This window comes from Hippopotamus amphibius, chromosome 6 (assembly GCF_030028045.1).
Source record: "Hippopotamus amphibius kiboko isolate mHipAmp2 chromosome 6, mHipAmp2.hap2, whole genome shotgun sequence".
In the NCBI taxonomy this organism is placed as follows: Eukaryota; Metazoa; Chordata; class Mammalia; order Artiodactyla; family Hippopotamidae; genus Hippopotamus; species Hippopotamus amphibius.
This window is the reverse complement of record NC_080191.1, coordinates 169,565,042-169,587,742: the sequence shown is the minus strand read 5'-3', so window position 1 is coordinate 169,587,742 and position 22,701 is coordinate 169,565,042. Positions and strand designations below refer to the sequence as shown.

Genomic DNA, 22,701 nt, shown 5'->3' with positions numbered 1-22,701 from the left:
CCGTCATACTATACCTTCTGATCTGCAACCTGCTCTCAAGCATTTAATAACATAGAGTAGATACAGCGACTATATTTTTATGCCTGCTATTTTATACTGCATTAAGTGGCTGTATGATAATGTGTTTATCCAGTTTCTTACTGATAATCATTTAGATTTTCTTGTTTTTTATTAACATTACAAATAATATTGCAGTGACTGTGCATATATTTTTAAATATATGTTAATTTGTGACAGTACATCTGTGACACAGACTGTGTCAAAGGATATGAATATACACTGTCAAGCTGTCTTTCGAAACTGTTATGCCACTATATTCTCCAATCAATGGGATAAAAGTTTCTGTTTCCTCACATTTAATTAATCTTTGACAATCAAGTTAGTTAAAAATACTCTCACTGTCAATTTAATCTGCATTTTTTTTAAGTTATTGGCCCATCTGTATTTCTTTTGCTCCAAACTGTGCATTCATGTCCTTTGGTCACTTCCCTATTGAATTTGGCTTTTTTCTTCTTATTGATCTGTAAGAGGTTTCTTGAGTTAAAAGGGTAAGAAATTACTTCTTTTTCATAAACATGACAAGACTTTTTCCCAGTGTATCATTTCTTATTTGTTCACTGTCTCAACATACAGAAATTTTATAATCGAAGTTCAAAACAATCAAACTTTGTAAAATCCACAAAGAAATTCTACAAAGTCAGTGTTCTTAACCTTTTTTTAAATTTTTCAAACTTTTCTTTGTTGTCATGTTTAGAAAAGCTTTCCCTCTATCCAAAAACAAATAAAAAGTTTATTTTTATGGTTTCATTTTTTTTAACCTTTGAATCTTTGATCCATTTGAAATGTACTGTATCATCAGGAATAGGACTGCCATAGACTAAATGTGTGTGTCCCCCTCCAAATTCACAGGTTGAAATTCTAACCCCCAATGTGACAGTACTGATATTAGGAAATGGGGCCTTTGGGAGGTGATTAGGTTTAATATTAAGCAAACATTTCCAAACATCTCACTAGGCATATGTTCAAAGTAAAAGAAAGACATACCAAAACCAAAAACAGTTATAATTAAGTGGAATACTAATTACGTAATTTTAAAAATAAATGGTATTGGGACCTCCTAGGTGGCGCAGTGGTTAAGAATCTGCCTGCCAATGCAGGAGACACGGGTTCGAGCCCTGCTCCAGGAAGATTCCGCATGCCACAGAGCAACTAAGCCTGTGCACCACAACTACTGAGGCTGCGCTCTAGAGGCCGTGAGCCACAACTAGTGAGCCCATGTGCTGCAACTACTGAAGCCCATGCACCTAGAGCCCGTGCTCCACAACAAGAGAAGCCACCACAATGAGGAGCCCGCGCGCCACAATGAAGAGTAGCCCCTGCTCGCCACAACTAGAGAAAGCCTGTGTGCAGCAACAAAGACCCAACACAGCCAATAAACAAATAAATTTAAAATAAAAAATAAATCAAAATAAATGGTGTTAATTTTCCTTTTACCACATCAGAAGAAATAAAAGAAAGACAGTCACAAGGCCACATGTTAACTGACAAATAGGAACCTGGCAAGAATTGGATCAGTTACCAACTGTTAAAAAAAAAAAAAAGATAAAAGAAAAATGGACAGATGCTTTACAAGACAAAGCAATTTCGTCAGAAAAAGATTATCTTATTTTTTAATACAAAAATTAGTGTACAGTGTAATAATTATCTTTTATTATTTTGTGCAAGACAAAATACTTTCATGATTTTCATTTTTTTCAAGTTATAGCCCAATAAAAACTTTTTCTGCATTTGTTTTCAGTCAGTGGATTCTCTTCAACTGTAAAACATGTGAGGTGAATTAAATTATCCAACTCTTTTCAGTCCCAAACACTGTGCCCCTAGGAGTCTAAAGTAGGAACTGAAATAAGAGATCAAGTTAAAGGTCACTTAGCCAAGTTTTGTGTCCAAATGAAGCATAAATGAATCGGTAATAGGGGAACATACTTTCCTTCTTTCCCTCAAAAGAAAAGAAATCAACTCTTCAAATATTCCAAGCTTTTTTTTTTTTAAGTCTTATAACTGTCATCCATCAGTATGTTTCAAAGCTATTTGTATTTTCAGACTAACATCTTCAAGGTATTCTGTTCTCTCTGCAAAACAGTACTTCTCTTTAACTGACCTCAGCTCACAAATTTTTCTTTTTTTTAAAAACCTAGGACTTGAGGGACATATCCCTATATTCCCCTTACTAAGTCCCCCCATGAATGGGTACAGATTTCAAATATTACTATAGTATTTTCCATACGCCAAGCCTTACACAACATTTTGTAACCATACTCTCTTCTCCTCCACATTCCTAACTAATAAGATCTGATATTTGCAGTCTGAAAGCTCTTATTCTCCTGTTAATTTTAGATACCTTTATTATGCCCATAATATACCTTTGGAGATACAAAAAACAGCAATGCAAAAAGCATTCTAGGTATCAGTGCCTCGTAATTTTATAAAAGTTGAAATGTTTCCAATACCATTCTTAATGGAATTCAATGCACAGTTGATCTTTCAGGCTGAAATCTATATGGAAATTAACCTCCAGCTTGCAGAACTGTCCACTTACTTAACCTTAATGAACATTTACCAGTTACACTGAGCAGGCCATTATCTAAACAATCTCCTATAAAAATACAAAAATCAACTTCAAGAACTCAATGCTTTATAATTAGAGTTGAGCATCATAAATCACACAATAGAAAAAATAAAGTTATTAAACAAGAAGCCAATTCTCTTAAAATTTAATGTTTCTTTAAATTTTTTAACCTAGAACCACAATAAATGTGAAATAAACTGTTTTACTATTAACATTTTAAAGAATCTATCTCAAATGGACTAACATAAATGCAAATGATATATCAATTAAAGGGAATGGAAACTGAAATTATCTAAGAGAAAATGATGACAAAAATGGTAAAATAGGAAAATAAGGGTACACAGGCCATACAACACTAGAATCTCTAACCAGAGGGGAAAATACAGGACATACTATGGTTAGTAAACAGAATTGTGAAATGAGTATTAAGATATCTGAAATCTAAAGGTAGACTTGCCCAAATTAACCAAATACACTAGGTCAACTCATTCATTTTCTTCTGGATCTCAGTTTCCTCATCTTTAAGATGAAGGGGAAGGGGCTTCCCTGGTGACACAGTGGTTAAGTATCCGCCTGCCAATGCAGGGGACATGGGTTCGATCCCTGGTCTGAGAAGATCCCACACACCACGGAGCAACTAAGCCCATGCGCCACAACTACTGACCCTGCACTCTAGAGCCCGAGAACCACAACTATTGAACCTACATGCCACAACTACTGAAGCCCGCATGCCTAGAGTCCGTGCTCTGCACCAAGAGAAGCCACTGCAATGAAAAGCCCATGCACCACAAGGGAGAGTAACCCCCACTTACCACAACTAGAGAAAGCCCGCATGAAGCAACAAAGACCCAAAGCAGCCAATAAATAAATTAAATAAATTAGTTTAATTAAAAGAAAAAAAAGATGAAGGGGAGGGATCAGATGTTCTCTGATTCTTCCTGCTCTAAAATTCTATAGTTCTATGTTATTTAATATAAAAGAAAACTGAGAATCTGTCTATTTTATTACCAAAGGGCCATCTGATTGCTGCCTAACACTACTTTTCCCTGATTCAATTTTCCAGGCACTTCTCCAGCAGTAAGTAGAAGATACTGGAATCAAAGTCAGACAACCACCTTCAAATGACTAATGTTCCTCAGACAGAATCCTCATTACAAAATGCTTCATATCTGTTATGTCATATCTAACTCTACTACCAACAGCAAAAAAGAACATTACTAAAATAGTTATGAAATCTCAAAGAAATAAAAGTTTTAACTACAAAAAAATAGAGAACGAATGCTGTCCTCAAGATTTATTGATCAGTTCCTAATGAGATTTAACAATGCAATCCTTCAAGCCAATAAACAGAGAATCCTTGGGGGAAATGTAGCAACCGCTTTCTAAGAAAAAATACTAGAAAGCAAAACCATCTTTTCAAAGTAGTTTCCATCTAATTATCACACAGGTGGACCCTCACTAAGGTCTATCATGCAAAGTATTTTTTTAGTAGTCTAAAGTAATAGACTTTAAGTAATACTAATAAGACTAAAGTATTAATAATACTAAGTAAGACTAATGTAATACTTTAATAGTCAAGTATTTCAGACCTTGAACCATTCACAACATTTAAGACAGGGGTACCAGAAATTCTGAGCTTTTCCTTTCAAAAATATTTTTAATCCCATCCTTTTTATTCCATTATAAGTGATACTTCCACAAAATACCCATTCTAATAAGATGAAAAAAAATTAGCAGCCCCAATTGATCACTGAAAAACAGCTTAAGGAAAAATTTTTTTATCTTACCTCTACACTAGGGCTAAGGCTGCTTGGTAGTGTTTCTGAAGTCACAGTAGTACTTGGAAGGCTGGAAATTTCCCAAGTATTCACAGGCTGTATTGGTTCAGACTGCTTTGAATGATCTATACATTTTGGATTATCCAGTAAGGTCACTTCATAAAATTCTTGAATATCTAGAGGTGAGGAGAGGAAAATTCAAAAGTATTTATATTTTCTAATTAAACTATACATTGCTAAAACATAACTCAAAAGCAAAATTTTTACTCTAGATTAGTAAAATAAATCCAATCTCATGATGTACTTAAACAGTGAATATTTTCTCATTTTATTCTGTCACAGCCATATCAGCACCTGCTGGGCACAGTGTAAAACTCACAGGCTTTTTATACTTCAAAGCCAGTGCTGAGCTCAAATCCCTACTCCACCACCAATTAGCTCCATGTACAGGCAAGTTACTTAGTCTCTGATAACCTGCCTCTTAGTCATTGTGAACTGTTACAAGGATTCAGCATAACACATGTAAAGTGCACATTGGCACATACTCGGCTCCTAACAGACAGCAGTTAATACCATTACTGTGAATTCTGCAGACATAAGTCATTACTGATATTTTATATATTTGTATCACCAATATCCAGGCTGGAAATGTAAACCCTTCAAGTGGTTTTAACTGCCCTTGTAACCAAAGTAAAACAAAAAAAGAATAATACATTAAAATAAAATCAAAGAACTAGAAAGTATTTTTAGATACCCTCTAATTTGAATATTTAGAAAGCAGTAAGTTAAAATATTTTATGTTAATTTAGAAACAATCAGTTAAAAGCATGACAAAACTCTAAAAGGAATGATAAATGTACTTACAGCAGCACAGGATAATCTGAAAGATCAAGTTACTCTGCTATCAGCTAGAATTATATGAACTTAGTATATTAACACTGGTTATTCATGCTGCTCAGAAGCTCTGAGTGGTATTTATACAATGTTTAAGTACACCACTACTAGTTTTTTATTCACCTCGTATAATTCTGAATTGATTTTTTTAAAGAAGGGAAATTATTACTTAACACCAAAGATCGGGTATTATCTTGTATAAGTTCAAATGTAATAACTGTAAATAATACTTTGAAAGAATGACTTTTATTTCTTGTTTCTCAATATGATGAAAAGATTAGTATCTTCTTTAAAAAAGTCAGAAGACAGTAGTAACTCCCTTTTTAGTCTTGATAACCAGTGGAATTGTAGAACTTTCTAGGTAAAGGGCTAGTAAAAACTACCGTCTGACAGTGAGAATACTATGAACCCACTTCACAAAGATGTTAATATTGCTACAGAAAATTGTATGTGAAAGCATTTTATAAACCATGAATCACTATATAAAAATGTTCACATAACCATCATGGAAGGGCTTCCCTGGAAGCGCAGTGGTTAAGAATCCACCTGCCAAAGCAGGGGACACGGGTTTGAGCCCTGGTCCGGGAAGATCCCACATGCCACAAAGCAACTACACCCGCAAGCCACAACTACTGAGCCCATGCATAGCAACAACTGAAGCCCGTGTGCCTAGAACCTGTGCTCTGCAACAAGAGAAGCCACTACAATAAGAAGCCTGCGCAGTGCAATGAAGAGTAGCTCCCGCTCTCTTCAACTACAGAAAGCCAGCGTGCAACAACAAAGAGCCAATGAGGCCAATAAATATAAATAATTAAAAAAAAAAAAAAAACCAAAAAACAAAAAAAAACCATCGTGGAAAAAATTAAAACTCAAATTCAGAGCATCAGCTACAAATGGTTCTTACCAAACAAAAATTGTTTAACCTGAACTTGTCTTTAGAACCAACTTCTAGCTCAGAGGAAATACAGGTGACAGAGGAACAAACTAAATGACACCAGAAAAGCGATCAACAAAACTGATTCAGAGGGAGACATTCTACAAGACAACTGGCCTGGTATCTTTAGAAAGTCTATGTCATGAAAGGGAAAATGAATTGTTCAAAAGTTAAAAACTCTTCCGTATAAAGGAAAGAAGACATAGCAACTAACTGCAATGTCAGAGCCTTAACTGGTGTGTATGTGTTTGGTGTTTGTGGAAGGCTGGGGAGGGGGGTAAACTATAAAAGACACTGTGACAACAATCAGGGAAACTATTTTCCAGAAAATATTGGGGAAAAAAAATTTTTGTGGAAGACATATATGTGTGTGAGAGTATGTATATATCTACATAGTAGGACATATATTTCTATATATTTAAGAGATACATATTTTATATATGTAGGAGATAAATATTTGTAGATCTATCTACCTACCTATCTAGAGAGAGAGAGAGAGAGAGAGAGAGAGAGATCTCCTACCCACTCCAAAAAAAAACAAAAAAAACAGCTCCTTGTACAATATTATGCCTCCCAATTGCACAAAGTGAGTGCTGAGCAGTTGGTTAGTTACCAATAAATAGCCCACATCACTATCTAAAATTTTTATTATATTTTCCAATACTGTAAGTCAAGCTTCAAATCTTAAATTTCTGTATGAACTTTTATTCTATAATTAACTAGCAGAAATACTGATATATTGATTGCCTTTAAATAACATCTCAAAATTTTAGACCAGGCTGTTCAAAATAACTTTCTGCAATGATAAATGTTCTATAGTTATACTGTACAATATGGTAGAGACACTGGCTACAAATGACTCCTGAGAATTTAAAATGTGACTAGTGTGGCTGAGGAAATGAATTTATAATTTTATTTAGGTTTAATTAACTTAAATACCCACATGTGGCTAGTGGCTACAGTACAAGACAACAGATCTAGACTAATATAATTCAGAGTAACATTTTACTATCTAGTATGGTCAAGGAGTAATGTGTTTCCTACATGAATTTTTCAAAAGTTCACTTGCAACTTGCTACTATCAATTGAAATGCCTCATTTCTAGGTCTTATATTAATCTATCAAACAGTCCTTTCTAATTTGCTGTATCTGAGCTATTATGGACTAGAAAACCAAATATCCACATTATTAACTATATCACATTTAAGAAAAAACAAGTTGAGTAAATACCCATTAGGATGGCTGTTAACAACAAAACAGTAAATAAGAAGTGTCGATAAGGATGTGGAGAAATTAAACCCTCGTGCATTGCTAGTAGGAATGCAGAATGATGCAGCCTCTGGGGAAAACAGCATGGTGGTTTCTCAAAATATTAAAACATAGAATCACCATTTGATCCAGCAATTCCATTTCTGGGTATATACCCAAAAGAACTAGAAGTAAGGACTCAAACAGATATTTATACACCCATGTCCATAGCAGCATTATTCACAACATCCAAAAGGTGAAAACGACCCAAATGTTAATCAACAGATGAATGGTTAATAAACAAAATGTGGTGCATACAAACAGTGTAACACTATTCATCTTTTAAAAGGAATAAAATTTTGATACAATCTACAACATGGATGAATCTTGAAGACATCATACTAACTGGGATAAGCCAGATACAGAAAAACAAATATTGCATGACTCCACTTATATGAGGCACCTAGAATAGTCAACTTCATGCAGACAGAAAGAGAAGTCATTTCCAGAGACTGGGATAAGGAGAGAATGGGGAGTTACTGTTTAATGGGTAAAGAAATTCAATTTGAGATGGTGAAAAAGTACCAGAGATGGATACTGGGGATAGCTACAGAACAATGTGAACGTACTTAATGCCACCGAACCGCACACTTTAAAATGGTAAATTTTATGCCATATATATTTTATCACAATTAAGAATTGAGCTGGATGAGAGTCTAGGGGCATTTAAATGAGTATAGTGCATGGGATATAATATGTGGGTTTTAGCTATAATATTTTAGCTATTTAGATATCTGTTTCTTACCAGGGTCAGGATAACCAATATTGCCAGATAAGACCCAACATGAAAAGAGATTAGTTACCATACTTGGCAAACTAAAACCATAAGCAAAAGTACTGAAATACCTGCCGACGTGCACAGCAAGCTGACACTGCTGATATGACAGGGCAGCACAGTTATTATCACTGTCTTTAAAAAATACACACGCACGCGCGCACACAGTCTTTACTCTCGACCCATGTCCCATCTTGACCAACGTTTCATCGTTGATACACTTTCCTTCCTTTGTCCACCACACTGCCTCACCTTTAGGGTGTCCCAGGACAACAGAGCAAGCAGCATCATAACACTCCTCCAGAACCTATTCTTCAAGCACAGTCCCTTCAGCTGTATCAGTGAAGCTTTCCCAAAGGTGCACTCAGCCAAAAGACACACCCTCTGGAAACACCGCACACAGAGACTGAGTTTTTCTTAGGAGTCCCAAGTATGAATTTTCTGTATTTCCCATGCAGTCCCTGTTCTTTACAGTTAATTGACACTTTATATGTCAGAAGAGAATTATCATAACTACAAAGATTTAGGAAAAAAAGAGGTTAGATTATCATTATGACAAGATTAGTGTTTCTACACAGTAACATTCTAGGATTCAAAATATTATTTTCTACTTTTTCTTTGGAGTTTTCTAAACTAGGGAGTATAACATGCAGTACTATAAGATATCTAGTCTAAAGTAAAACAGAAGTTACTACACAAATATAAGACAAAAACAAACATGGTAAATTCTAGTGTAATCCCAATCTCTCCTATTTCCTAAAAGTCTATTCAACATGCCAATGTCTGAAAATCCAAGTTATTCTCAGAAGACCAACTTCATAAAAATAAAGAATTAAATTAATGAGTTTACTCTGAACACTTAAGACATTCAGCCAGTAAATAATAATGGAGTGAATACGTTCTGGAAAAGAGTACTAACTCACGATCAGAATAGGAGGTCTAAACATAGACTCAAGAATGCGTAATAATATAATATAGGTAACATCTCTAACCTATGAGTAAGTAATAGTTAATGGAAAAAATATTACGAAAAGACCTTAGACACCTCGGCAAAGAAGATACAGATGGCAAATAAGCATATGAAGAAATGCTCCACCATATATCATTAGGAAAATGCACATTAAAACAAAAAGATACCACTGCGCACCTATTAGAAAGGCCAAAATACAGAACACTGACGACAACAACAAATGCTGGCAGAAATATGAAACAACAGGAACTCCCATTCACTGCTGGTGGGGATGCATAATGATAGTCACTCTGGACAGCTGTTTGGTGGTTTCTTACAAAACTAAACATACTCTTATCATACAATCCAGGAATCATGTTCCTCAGTATTTACCCACACAAAAACCTGCACAAAGATGTTTACAGCAGCTTTATTCATAACTGCCAAAAGTTGGAAACAACCCAGATATTCTTCGAGAGGTGACTGAATAAAACCAGTACATCCAGATAACAGAATATTATTAAACACTAAAAAAAAAAAAAAAAAAAATTAAACAAAAAACAAAAACTATGAAGCCATAAAAATATGTGGAGGAACCTTAAATACATATCACTAAGTGAAAGAGGCCACTATGAAAAGGCTACGTGCTGTGTGATTCCAACTATATGACGTTCTGGAAAATGCAGAACTTATAGAGACAGTAAAAAATCAGTGATTGCCAGGGGCTGAGGCAGGAGAGAGATCAACAGGCAGAGTAAAGAGGATTTTTAGAGTAGTAAAACTACTCTGTACAGTGTGGATATATATATAGATATGTATCCATAATGGTAGACACATGTCATCATACATTTGTCCAAACCTACAGAAGTACAACCCCAAGAATGACTACTAAGGTACAGCCATGGACTTGGGGTGATAATGATGTGCTCATGTAGGTTCATCAATTGTACAAATGTGACACTCTGGTGTGAGATACTGATTATAAGTCTATGTATGTGTGGGGACAGGAAGTATATGGGAAATCTCTGTACCTTCCTCTCAATTTTGCTGTGAATCTAAAAATGTTCTAAAAAATAAAGTCTTTAAAAACTTAAAATACATATGAGCTATCAAGTCATGAAAAGACATGAAGAAACCTTAAATGCATAGTTAAGTGAAAGAAATCAATCTGAAAAGGCCACACGCTTGTGATTCCAACTATATAACATTCTGGAAAAGGCAAAACTATAGCAGCAATAAAAAGATCATTGGTTGCCAGGGATACAGGAAGAGGGAGAAAGAGATGAACAAGTGGAGCAAGAGACAGGAGTAGAAAGATCAGTGGTTGCCAGGGGTCTGGGGGGAGGGAGAGAAGGAGTGAACATGTGGAAAACAGATTTTTAGGGGAGTGAAACTATTCTGTATGATACTGTAACAGTGGATACATTTGTCAAAGCAACAAATGTGTACGTCAGGTTTACCAATATATAAGGCAAAGAGTGAACCCTACTATAAACTATGGACTTTCGTTAATAATATATTAATGCTGGCTTAACTGTAACAAATATACCATACCAACGAAGACGTCAATAGTAGAAACAGGATTGTGGGGTGGTAAGGATATGGGAACTCTGTGCTTTCTACTCAATTTTTCTGTAAACCTAGATCTGCTGAAAAAGTTGAAGGCTAATAATTTTTTTCAATGTTTAAGGGAGCATAATAAATAATGAATTTATATTAAAAGACAAGCAATTTCATACCCTAAGCCATGACAGAATTTGAGTATAGTAAATATTTTTATAATCTTAGGGATAGGAAAGCCTTTCTAAGCATACTACCAAAGGTAAAAAGCACAAAAAAACCTGACAAATCTAACCATAAATAAATATATGTGTTTTTTAAAAATTAACATTTAAAAACAAATGACAAACAATGGAAGCTATTTACAACTTGCAAGGCAGAAAGAATTTGTATCTGTAATGTAGATTTTATACCTCTAAGAAAAAAAAGAAAAAAAAAGTGGTGGGAGGTACAAATGACATGAACAAATAATTCACAGAAATTAAAATAAACAACAATGTAAGAAAATTCTTACATTGTTGGTTATTTATTCAAAGAAATACATAATAAAACATCAAAATGACTAAGGCTATATTCCACATATCAGAATAGAAAATATTAAAAAGATAGATACTACTCTGTAGTGCTTAAGGTATAGTACATTAGTCATTCTTCTACATAACATCTAAAAAGTTAAATTGATATAACATTTCTGACGATAATTTTAATCACGTCAAAAGCCTTTTTAAATTGCACACCCCCTTTTACCAAGCAATTAATTCTAGGAACTTATCCAAAGGATATAATCAAGGATATAGAACAAAGAGGCATATACAAATGCAATGTTGTTTATAATGCAGAAAAATTACACAACAAAATGCTCCTAGGATATCATTAATAAAACTACAGTAAAGTTATACAGTGAAATACAGTCTTTAAATGGTACAAATCCATACATGGAAAACCACATAATGATAAATTTTGTGGGATTAAAAAGTTACAATGTATACAGCCCAGAGAAGTCACACTCTATACACTTAAGCAAATTCAACCATGGTACCCCTTTCCATCAAAAGAAAAAGGGCAATTCTAACTATCAGTAAGTAAATGTCAGCAAGTAAAAAATAAGAAGGGAGAAGGTTGTTCCCTCAGGTAGTCTCCATTTCCATAGCATCTCTCTATATCTCACTGTGCTGAATGTGATGCTAGCCATTATGTGCTTTTAGTACAAGAGGTCACTTAAACACAAGCCAACTACTTCATCTGTTGCTCAACTGAAGAAACAATGATTTCTTTCAACTAGAGGGAAAAACAACTGTATTTTAGTTATTCTGAGACACTGTTAAATTTCTGAAGGATTTTTAAGGATAATTTTAATCTGATTATATTTTTCACTTTATACACGGATTTTAAGTATCAATTCCCACTGAATTGTAGAAACAATTATGTTTTATTTGTGTAGGGAATTTGTTCTGCAAGATGAAAGTGTGTACATATACACAAGAATAACATTCTAGAAGGGTATTCACCCTATGGAAGAAGTAGCAGGTTTCACTGGTGTTAGAATTTTCTTGCTTATGATATTTCATATAAAGTACATCTATCTGAACTTAAACGCTTATAAATTCTCTCCTGGAGGGTTAGAAAGAAGGCAACTAGAAAGCTAAAAAACAACGAACTATAACCCTGCCATTTCAGAGGGAAACATTTTATCATTATCAGAGGGAAACATTTATCATTTATCATTATCAGAGGGAAACATTTACTAAAAGTAAATACAATGTTTTTATAAACTAAATACACAACAGTCAAACCTATTCAGGCACAGATACTCTGCTTTCATCTAAACCAACATACATTTAAAAAGCCATTCTGATTCCCAAAGAGAAAAATATATAAAATTTTAAAGTATGTATAATAATTTGTTGTTTCACACACTAGAAAGAGAAAAAAACGTCAAGCCAGTGTCCAAAATAAATTATTCCAACACTTTAAATACTATGACTGGGACTTCCCTGGTGATACAGTGGTTAAGAATTCACCTGCCAATCCAGGGGACACAGGTTCGATCCCTGGTCCAGGAAGATCCCACATGCTGCAGAATAAATAAGCCCACGTGCCACAACTACTGAGCCTGTGTGCCACAACTACTAAGCCCATGTGCGTAGAGCCCATGCTGCACAACAAGGGAAGCCACCACAATGAAAAGCCCACGCACTGCAACAAAGAGTAGCCCCCACTCACCTCAACTAGAGAAAGCCCGAGTGCAGCAACTAAGACCCAACACTGACAGTAAATAAATAATTAATTTAAAAAAATACTATATGACTAACAGTAATAAGGTATTCCTTAAAACAAGGTATGTATCAAAAAGAACCACAGCTTCTCAAAGAAATGGTTGATTTTAAGGCTGGTGCAGGATATATACAAGACGAACCAGGAACATCTTGTTATGCCAAAAAGTAAGAAAGTGCTTAAAAAAAAAAAATGAGGGCATATCATAAAGATGTAAGAACAAGCATGAGAAGCCTCCTACTAGGAGACTGAGACAATCTCAACACCAAAATCATTAGGGATGAAAATAAACCAACCACTGAAAGAAACATGACAGCTAGACAGGGAGTCAGACAGACAGATAACTGGGAGAGGAGTGCTCTTAATCACAGTAAAATGCCAAGTGTTAGGTGAAAACTGTACAGAAGTGCTGCTGTTAAAAAAAAACCAGACTATACTTCTTCAACTGTCATTTTCAACATAGTAAAAACTGGCTCAGGCAAGCACCAGCAATGGACGCTAAGTCTAGATGGAAATTCTGCTAAAGAGCAGGGTCCATGCAAGGTGTTAAAAGTGTCTCCACCACATATTGCTTTTAAGTTGCAAAGGGGAAAAAAGTAACTAGAGAAATCAGATAACACCTTAACCCGATGATTAAAATTAACATTACCAATGAAGGGCAGAAAACATCACATACTTCTGGCTATACAGAACCATAAAAATTACATAACCTGAGTCTAATCACAAGCAAATATCAGGCAAATCTAAACTGAGAAACATTATATAAAAAAATAAGAGCAGAGGGGAACTGCATTCTTTAAATATGTCAATGTCATAAAAGACAAAGGCTGTGGAAAGGTGCCCAGATTAAAGGAGACTAGAGACATGACAACTAAATGCATTACCTGGATAGTGTACTGGAAAACTTGAAATTTGAAAAGGAAACTTTGAGTAGGAAAAAATTTGTCCCTACATAGATGAAATAGCTTAGTCTAGAAGAAATATTTACAGATGCTTTTACAGCTCTGTGATTGTAAGGTTCTAAAGAGAATTCAACCAGATTCAGCACAATCAAAGCACTGCTTCAAAGGAGGAGTAAGTACAACTCTTAACAAATAACTAACAATCCAATCAAAACCGCCAACCAAAAAGTCAATAAAATTTTCCTCCAATTCCATAAAGTTTTAGCCAACAGTCTGATGCATATCCTGTTATGTTCTCCTTTCTTAAATCTAGCCTACAAAGTTACACACACACACACACACAGGTGCACAAAGTTAACAATAAACTAAAATATAACATCACTGGAACCAATAATACGCAAAAAATTCTAAGGAATTTTGACATTTTAGGATTATAACTGGAAATTTGTAAACTTTGATTACTAAGTAAATATACTTTTCAAGTGTGTAAATTCCACCATTATAAACATCATTCCATCATTATAAACATTCTCCTTCAAAGTAAAAACTATTTTAAAAACAATGTTTTAAAAACACTGACCCAGGACTTCCCTGGTGGCACAATGGTTAAAAATAAGCCTACTAATGCAGGGGACACGGGTTCGAGCCCTGGGCCAGAAATATCCCACATGCAACTAAGCCCGAGCACCACAACTACTAAGCCTGCACTCTAAAGCCCTCAAGCCACAACTACTGAGCCCGTGTGCCACAACTACTGAAGCCCACATGCCTAGAGCCCGTGCTCCACAACAGGAGAAGCCACCGCAATGAGAGGTGCATGCACCACAACAAAGAGTAGCCTCTGCTCACCACAACTAGAGAAAGCCTGCTTGCAGCATCAAAGACCCAATGCAACCAATTAATTAATTAAAAAAAAAAATTTAGATCCTAATAAACTGTATATATTTAAAAATACATAAATAAATAAATAAAAACACTGACCCTACAGATCAACAACTTTGTTAAACATATTTGTTGTCAGTGTGCTTTATCACTAAAAGTACAATATTTTTATAAACTAAAATACACAACAGTCAAACCTACTCAGGCACAGATACTCTGCTTTTGTCTAACCCAATATACACTTAAAAAGCCATTTTGATTCCCAAAAAGAAAAGTATATAAAATTTTAAAATTATTATAATTTGTTTGTATTATAATTTGTTGTTTCACACACTAGAAAGAGAAAAAATATCAAGTCAGTGTCCACAGTAAATTATTTCAACATCTTAAACGCTAGATGACTAAGAGTCACAGGGCGCTCATATTAAACGCTCCACTTCTGATGAAGAGTGCCCAACAGCTGAGGGTGAAGAGCGGCTCTGGGTTCAGATTAGTTGAGTCCAACTTCTGGCTCCACAATTTACTATCTGAGAGTCCCTGGGCAAGCTATACAATCTCTCAGTCCCTCTTTTTTCTAACCTATAAAATAGTACAATCACCTCATAGGTGAATAGACACCTCAGAAGATTATGATGACAAAATGAGATACTTTTATTAGCACACAAAAAGTGTTCCATAAATGTTAGCCACTATTACTTTTTACATACTTAAAAAGGAGTCATATTGTCACATCCATTAGGATGGCTACTATCAAAAAAACTGAAAGTAACAAGTGTCGGCAAGCCTGTGGAGAAACGGGAACCCCTGTGCACTGTTGGCGGGATTATAAAATGGTGCAATTGCTACGGAAAACATGATGGTGGTTCCTTAAAAAATTAAAAATGTAACTATCATATGATCCCACAATCCAACTTTTGGTTGTACATTCAAAAGAACTGAAAGCAGGTTCTCAAAGAGATACCTGCACACTCACATTCATAGCCACACTGCTCACAACAGTCAAGAGGCAGAACAATGCAAATGTCTATCGATGGATGAATGGATAAACAAATATCTGACACACATTTATGTACATATACATATATATAGGCATGCACCCCCCCACACACACACACAAGAATATTATTCAGCCTTAATAAGGAAGGAAATCCTATCACATGCTACCACATGAATGAACCTCAAGGACACTATGCTAAGTAAAATAAGCCAGTCACAAAAAGACAAATACTTGATGATTTCCCTAATATGAGGTATTTACAGCAGTCAAAAATCAGAGAGACAGAAAGTAGAATGGTGGTTACCAAGGGCTGGAGGGAGGAGGAAGAGGGGAGTAGTTGTTTAATAGGTATTGAGTTTCAGTACTGCATGATGAAAAAGTTCTGAATTGTTTCACAACAATATGAATATACTTAACACTACTGACCGCTACATCTAAAAATGGTTAAGATGATAGATTTTATGGGTTTTTTACAGTTAAAATAAAAAAGGATTTATACTTCTAAATTTGGAGAAACTCAGTATCTCCAAATTAAATGTCCTTCACCACGTTTACAAGGGCAAGTGAAACTGTTAATAAAGTAGCAACAAATGAATTAGAAACTAAAAAAGCTCAGAAACGGACAGTTTTATTACATAACCCATCTTCATTTTGAAATATTTGCAGAAATAAAATTAAATAGTGCATTAAAATAAGCTTGCTATTTACCACAGACAAAATATACAAATAAAAGACTCAACTTACTAAGACTCTAAAGCCAGCCTAATCTTGAGCCCAGATTTTTCTCCTGTGCACAAGGAAAGCAGATGAGTTCTCTGATCCCAAGTAACCCAGGGGTCTAGACTGGTATGAAATCTTTGAGGACTACCAAGGTCCTCTCAGATTCCAGAAAAACCTAAGAATCAGAAATGACCTCAAACCACTATCGACCTAAACAGCAGAGCTTTGACTGTTATCAAACCATATCCAGTCTATTTTACTCACAAAATTTTCAAATATAAGGACCAAAAATGAGAATACAAAATCAAAAATATTAAGTTTTCAACTTGCTCTCACCTAAATTAGGGATTAAAATTAGGCAGACTTTATTTCCCATTTATACAAAAATAATCACCAGATATCTGGGGAATAAATTTCCAACAAATGTATAGTTCATGGACTTTTTCCAAAGCTATAACTTAAATATTCAGCTCTAAAGAAACAACTTAGCTGAAACTCAAAACTTAATAGAAACTTTTCTGTTTTCAATAACTTTTAAATCTTCAAGCCATCCTTCAAGGATACTACCAAGCATCAGAGCAAGAACAATGACTGCCATACTTCACTGAACAGAAGATGCTGATATAGCGGATATCAGTATAAATCTAAAATGCACCATTATTTCACATGCCACTAAGAATGTAAAACCAATGCCAATATATATCCATTAAAAATGCATCTCAAATTCAGAGATATTAAAATTTTTAAAAACTGGTATCTTAGAACAGATGTAGTGCAATGTGTGCTTGCTTGTTCCTCTGAATAACCCCAAGGTACCAGAAACCTAATCTTAATAATAAATCAACTACAGAGGGAGGGGGGTAAAGAAGTCAACGTTTCTATAACACCAAACCCCTACAGACTCACACAAAGTTTTTTTAAATGCCTGAAAACAGCCAATACAAACTACCAATTCAAGAAGTTAATCAATAAATAACCGTTGCAGGCTCCAAGTCCAAAGAAGTAACTAGATAACTCACTATAGCCTAAGGAAATGATTTCCAAAGTCTAGAAATCAAAAACCTAAGCACCACATGACTTTCAAACAACTAGCGGTCAAGACCCCATATCTCCTTTAATCCAATGATCCACAGGTATCATCTCAGAGGATAGAGTGCTACCTACTAAAGGATAAAACAGTTAACACAGAAGTTTAGCTTAGGCTAATTTATAAGCTCAAATTACATACTACACTGTTTCAAAATCAACCGTACAGGTGCAAAGCAAAAAAATCTTACTGACCTAAAAATTTTCAAAGAAACTGATAAAGGTTAATAAATTAACCCAACTTAAGCATGCACCAAAAACATGCATGTATTAATTTAGTAGTATCAACAATTAATTCAACTACACCATGGAAACATAAAAAAAACTCTACTAAATTTACCTGTTTCAAAATTCCTAAAATCTATTACTTTTCTTACACCAAAATCTGATACCACATTCTATAAAACCTTAAAATATAAGTAAATCTAAATATCAAAGTAAATTCACAACCAATAAAATTATACAGGACAAAGAAGATTCACAAATATAACTTACAATTAGAAAACTAATCGTATCAAAATTCAACTATGCGTAAGAATAAATACATTCAAAACAGGCAAGGCAGAACACATGAAAAAAAAAAAATCCCCCTAAACCTTGCAAATCTACCTCCAATCCATGGCGAAATCTAAGTGTAGGTTCTGTTTGGTTACTTCACTACCATTTAATTTTCTTAAGTCGCAGTCTCCACACAGAGACTCTATGTCTGTATGTAAAAGATGACATACAAGTCATACTATTTTTTTCTAAACAGTAACCCTACTAAACAAAACATTCCTAGGTTTAATGGTGATTTAGAAAACCAAATAACTAAAAATGATTTTCCCTTCCTTTTTGTTTTTTCAGAGGAATCCACTCTGATCCACTTGGACCTGAAACCTCAGAGCTTAGAAATACAAATGCAGAAAATGCCCGTCAGTTTAAACAAAAAGGCAAAATGCTGCTGACTTTTGAAAATGTGTGACAGGACTTCCTAGGTGGCGCAGTGGTAAAGAATCCACCTGCGAATGCAAGGGACACGGGTTCAAGCCCTGCCCTGGGAAGATTCCACGTCATGGAGCAACTAAGCCCCTGCACCACAACTATTGAGCCTGTGCTCTAGAGCCCGTGAGCCACAACTACTGAGCCCATGTGCCGCAACTATTGAAGTCCACGCGCCTAGGGCCCATGCTCCACAAGAGAAGCCACTACTGCACACCACAATGAAGAGTAGCCCCCGCTCGCAGCAACTAGAGAAAGCCTGTGTGCAGCAACGAAGACCCAATGCAGCCAATACATAAGTTAAATAAATAAATTTATTAAAAAAAAAAAAATGCGTGACAGATATCCATTATACTGTCCTCTCTGTTGTGTCTGTTTTCAAAAGTCTATAACAGTGCCAAATTTTAAAAAATTATTCAGCTGTATGGAGTCATCTTCTTTAAAGTCTTCTTTAATTCTAAAACGAATTTAGTAGAGTATCAATTTACCAGTGTGTTATTTGACAGGATATATTAACTTGAAAGTAGTCCTCAAATGACATCAAAAGTTACTCCATTAATAGATAGATAGAAGGCTGTAACTACTTTGAAGTTACTGAGGAAAAAATTCTAATGCAATGAAATATACATGTTATTTTAATATGTTATATAGTCAATGACTAATAAAAATACATTTGACTCTTAGAATTGAAAGGGACAATTTTTCTAGTTCAGTGGTTTGTACACTTTTCAAGGTACCTAGAGAAGATGACCAGAGACAGATTATCCTGTTTTATATACTGGGGATTGCGCACAAAATGTAGGGTTCTGCTTTAAAAAGGAGTCTAGCTATTTTTTAGAAAAAGGCTTAAAAACTGCCGTTCCATTGCACCCACATGCTAGAGCTAATACAGTGACTTACAAAAGATCAAATGACTTGCACCGTATCATTCAAGCAATGGCACTGTCAGGAGGAGAACTCAGCACTCTTCACTATGTGTTCAGTTCTCCTTTAAAACAAGGCACCACATCAAACTTAAGTTACAGTTAAGAATACAATTCAGTATTCTTAGACAAGATCATCTGTAAGATCATTTTCCAGGCCTAAAATTCTGACTCCACGAATGCCAAGTTTAAGCAGAGCTCTAAATTAAGGGAATGAGTGTTCTTAAACAGGGACTCCAGAGAAATAACAAGTCAAATACAGAAACAAGTTAACAGTTATTCAGTCATTACTTTTTTTTAGTTTTTTTTTGTTTGGCTTTTTTTTTTGTTTTGATTTGTCATTACTTTTTGGATCCTGAAACATTTTTGCAACTTCTTCATCTTTTAATGTTAGGATGTTAAACTCTGTTATCAAAGACCACTGAGATACTCATACTAAAAGTTTTTTCGGTTATTAGATACTTTTGGAAAGGTTACTGGCCTAACTATTAAAATACAGAACTCAGTGGATGTTCAAGTTATTGAGTGCCTCACAGAGAACCAACTATATCACTCTCTGAAGTTCAAAATAAATGAATTCATAAAAGCATTAAGCCCAGGTGACACATAATGGTCACAAAGAAAGGTTTAATTCCCACCTATTAAAGCCTGAAAGAGGTTGCTCTGAAATATGTTAATAACCCGTTCTATGGAACTTCTGAGCTGTCTGTCTTCTGTTTGGCTTAGTTTCGAACGATAATCTTCCAAAAGGTGCAATGCTCTCTGGGTATCTGAAAAGAAAAAAAAAAAGGAAAAAAAAAAAAAGAGTCTGATTAAAATTATATATTTACAAGAAAGTATTACGAACTGGCTATGCAGCTGATTCTGCAAGGCACCTAAACAATTCCCAAAATCCTCCAAGTCAATCCATACTACTATGGTCATGTACACATATATATATATTTCCAGAACTATTCAAAAGATGTTCAACATGTTACAATAGATAAAGGAAGGTGAGTAGTTCCTAACAGATGTGTACTAGTGATCATTTGATAAAGTATTAGCAACATAGTCGCAGCTGATCTGATATACAAAAGCAGATTATCTACAATTTGTCATTATAATTCAAACATTAAGTGTTTCAAAACAACTAGTTCTTAGCCAGTATCCCACATTTGCTCACAAGTGTTTATTAAGAATAATAAAATGAAATATTAAAACACCAACACATAATTTTAAAAAGAAAACATTTCAGAGGGAAAAAGTTAACTGCCTCTGCAATCATTAGCGATGTCAGGAAAAAAGTTTGACAGTTAGGTGTTTCCAGCGTCTGAATGATGTGAGGCTTAGAGTCCCTAAAGTAGTAAGGCTAGGGCTGTGCTGTCTCATCAGAGCTACACAAACATCTTTAAAACACAGCAATCGCAAGAGAGGCATACAGAAAAGCAAGACACACCCACAAAAGAGTTCCGACGTGAATTCTCACCTTGCTTCCGGACCGGCATTTTTCTCCAGAATCAGGGAGAGGGCACACACCTTGAGGAACACAAAACAGAAAGGAAACAGACCTAAGTTTAGAGAAGAATTGAATCGAGGTTAAACGAGCCTCTCCCCTAACTCTCATATCGAAAAACTCCCAGGGCTCATTGGAAAAGCCCACCTGGCAAAGTTTTCCCAAGTGCAAGGAAGCGCCTCACCAGCCAGCACGTCCACCTGGAAGGCGTCTACCTGGGGCTGGGCTCCCCCGCGACTGCACGCGCGGACGGCAGCCAGCGGCCACCCCTCCTCGAAAGCTGCCCCCCGCCCCGGGCACTAAATGCCTAGACGCGGGGCCCCCCGCCCGCCACCGCGGCGCGAAGCGGCGCTCCGACCCTCGGCCCCGGCCGGCCGCCCCGCTCGGGCCCCCTCCTCTCGCTTGCCTGTCTCCTCGCTCGCTTCCTCCGAGCGCCTCCCGCGGGGGCCGGACCGGGCAGCGGCCGCTCTCCGCGACGCCCCGCATGCACCCCTCCGCGGGCCCCCACCCCGCGGCGCCGCCACAAAGTTCCCGCGGGCGGCGCGCGCTCGGAGCCGGGGCGCGCCCGGCCGGTCTCGGCGCGGCTCCCCCGCCCCGCCCCGCTCCACGTCCCCCCGCCCCGCCCGGGGCTCGCGGCGCTGAGGCGAGGGGTGAGGGACGGGGGAGGAGCTCCCCGCCGCGGCCGCACCCCCGTCGCCTCGCCTTCCTCCTCCTCGGCGCCGCCGCCCGCAGGCCGCCGCCGCCCGCTCGCCCGCCGCTCGGCCGCGCCGCCGCTCGCCGCCCCACCCCCGGAACCCGGCCTCCTCCCGCGCCCCCGGCCGCTCTCCCCCTAAACTTTCCGCCAAGATGGCGGCCCCGGATCCGGACCGCGCGCCCCCACGTGACCGCCCGCCCGGCGCCCCCAGCCAATGGGAAGTGAGGAGGCGGCCCGCGCCGAGCCCGGGCTCTCGGCGCTGCCGCCGTCGGCTGAGCGGGGGAGGAGGGCCGGGGGGGCCGGGCGGGCCGCCGGGGGCGCGGGCCGCGGCCGGGGGCCTCTGGCCGAGAGGCGCGGCCGCCCGAGTGGCTCTGGGGACAAAGGGGCGGGCGCACGGGCTCTACAGGTGGCCCGGGGTCCCCGGAGGAGCCCGCCGGCACCTCGCCCCGGCCCGCCGGTGTGTCCCGCGGCCCCGCGACGCGCGAGGGGGTCGGCGGGGAGCCGCGGCCTCACCTACGCCGGGGCCCGGCCACACATCGCGAGACACCTCTGGCCTCCCTGCGCGCGCCGTCGCCAGCTCCACGCCCGAGCGCGGGCCCGGGGAGGAGTCGCCGGCTCCCCGCGCCGGGGCGGGGCGGGGCCGGGGGCCGGGGAGGCGCCTGCGGGCGGGGAGGGGGCCGGGAGGCGCGGCGCCCCTTGTCCTGGCCCTGTCGCGGCCGCCGGGCGCCCCTCGGTGAAAGTTGGGGGGGGCTGGAGTGGAGCAGCGCGGGCGGGGGAGGGACGGGGCTCGGTCGGAGCAGAGCTCGGGGGCTGGCCTAGAGCATGCCCTGAGCGTGAGCGACCCGTGCCGAGGCCGAGCGCGTGTCGGGTGGCACGGGGACGCGGGCGCCGTCGTCCCCCCGCGTCCCTCCCCCTGGCCCGCCGCC

At 38.0% G+C, this 22,701-nt stretch overlaps 2 protein-coding genes across 9 annotated transcripts in view; one reads left to right on the top strand and one right to left on the bottom strand.

Moving 5' to 3' along the window:
- DLG1 (discs large MAGUK scaffold protein 1) overlaps positions 1 to 22,375 on the bottom strand; it is a 275,356-nt gene extending 252,981 nt beyond the window's left edge. For 6 of the 8 annotated variants that reach the window (XM_057739270.1, XM_057739274.1, XM_057739275.1 and 3 more), the window contains exons 1-4: positions 21,488 to 21,623; positions 21,055 to 21,104; positions 20,228 to 20,359; positions 4,414 to 4,580 (exon numbers count right to left, since the gene is read on the bottom strand). In XM_057739270.1, the coding sequence (XP_057595253.1) occupies positions 4,414 to 4,580; positions 20,228 to 20,359; positions 21,055 to 21,073 (318 nt within the window). In that variant the 5' untranslated portion in view covers positions 21,074 to 21,104; positions 21,488 to 21,623. Of the gene's footprint in view, positions 1 to 4,413; positions 4,581 to 20,227; positions 20,360 to 21,054; positions 21,105 to 21,228; positions 21,381 to 21,487; positions 21,624 to 22,288 lie in introns of those variants that run through there. The other 2 variants (XM_057739271.1, XM_057739273.1) reach the window with 2 other exon arrangements.
- Positions 21,061 to 22,000, top strand: LOC130855017 (basic proline-rich protein-like). The gene is made up of 2 exons (XM_057737821.1): positions 21,061 to 21,104; positions 21,488 to 22,000. Exon 2 carries the CDS (start codon positions 21,566 to 21,568, stop codon positions 21,998 to 22,000), a length of 435 nt encoding a protein of 144 aa, XP_057593804.1. The 5' UTR covers positions 21,061 to 21,104; positions 21,488 to 21,565.
- Positions 22,376 to 22,701: the final 326 nt, after the last annotated feature.

Excerpts from the sequence above, each read along its gene's own strand:
- LOC130855017 (XM_057737821.1), top strand. The coding sequence starts at position 21,566 with ATGCACCCCTCCGCGGGCCCCCACCCCGCGGCGCCGCCACAAAGTTCC.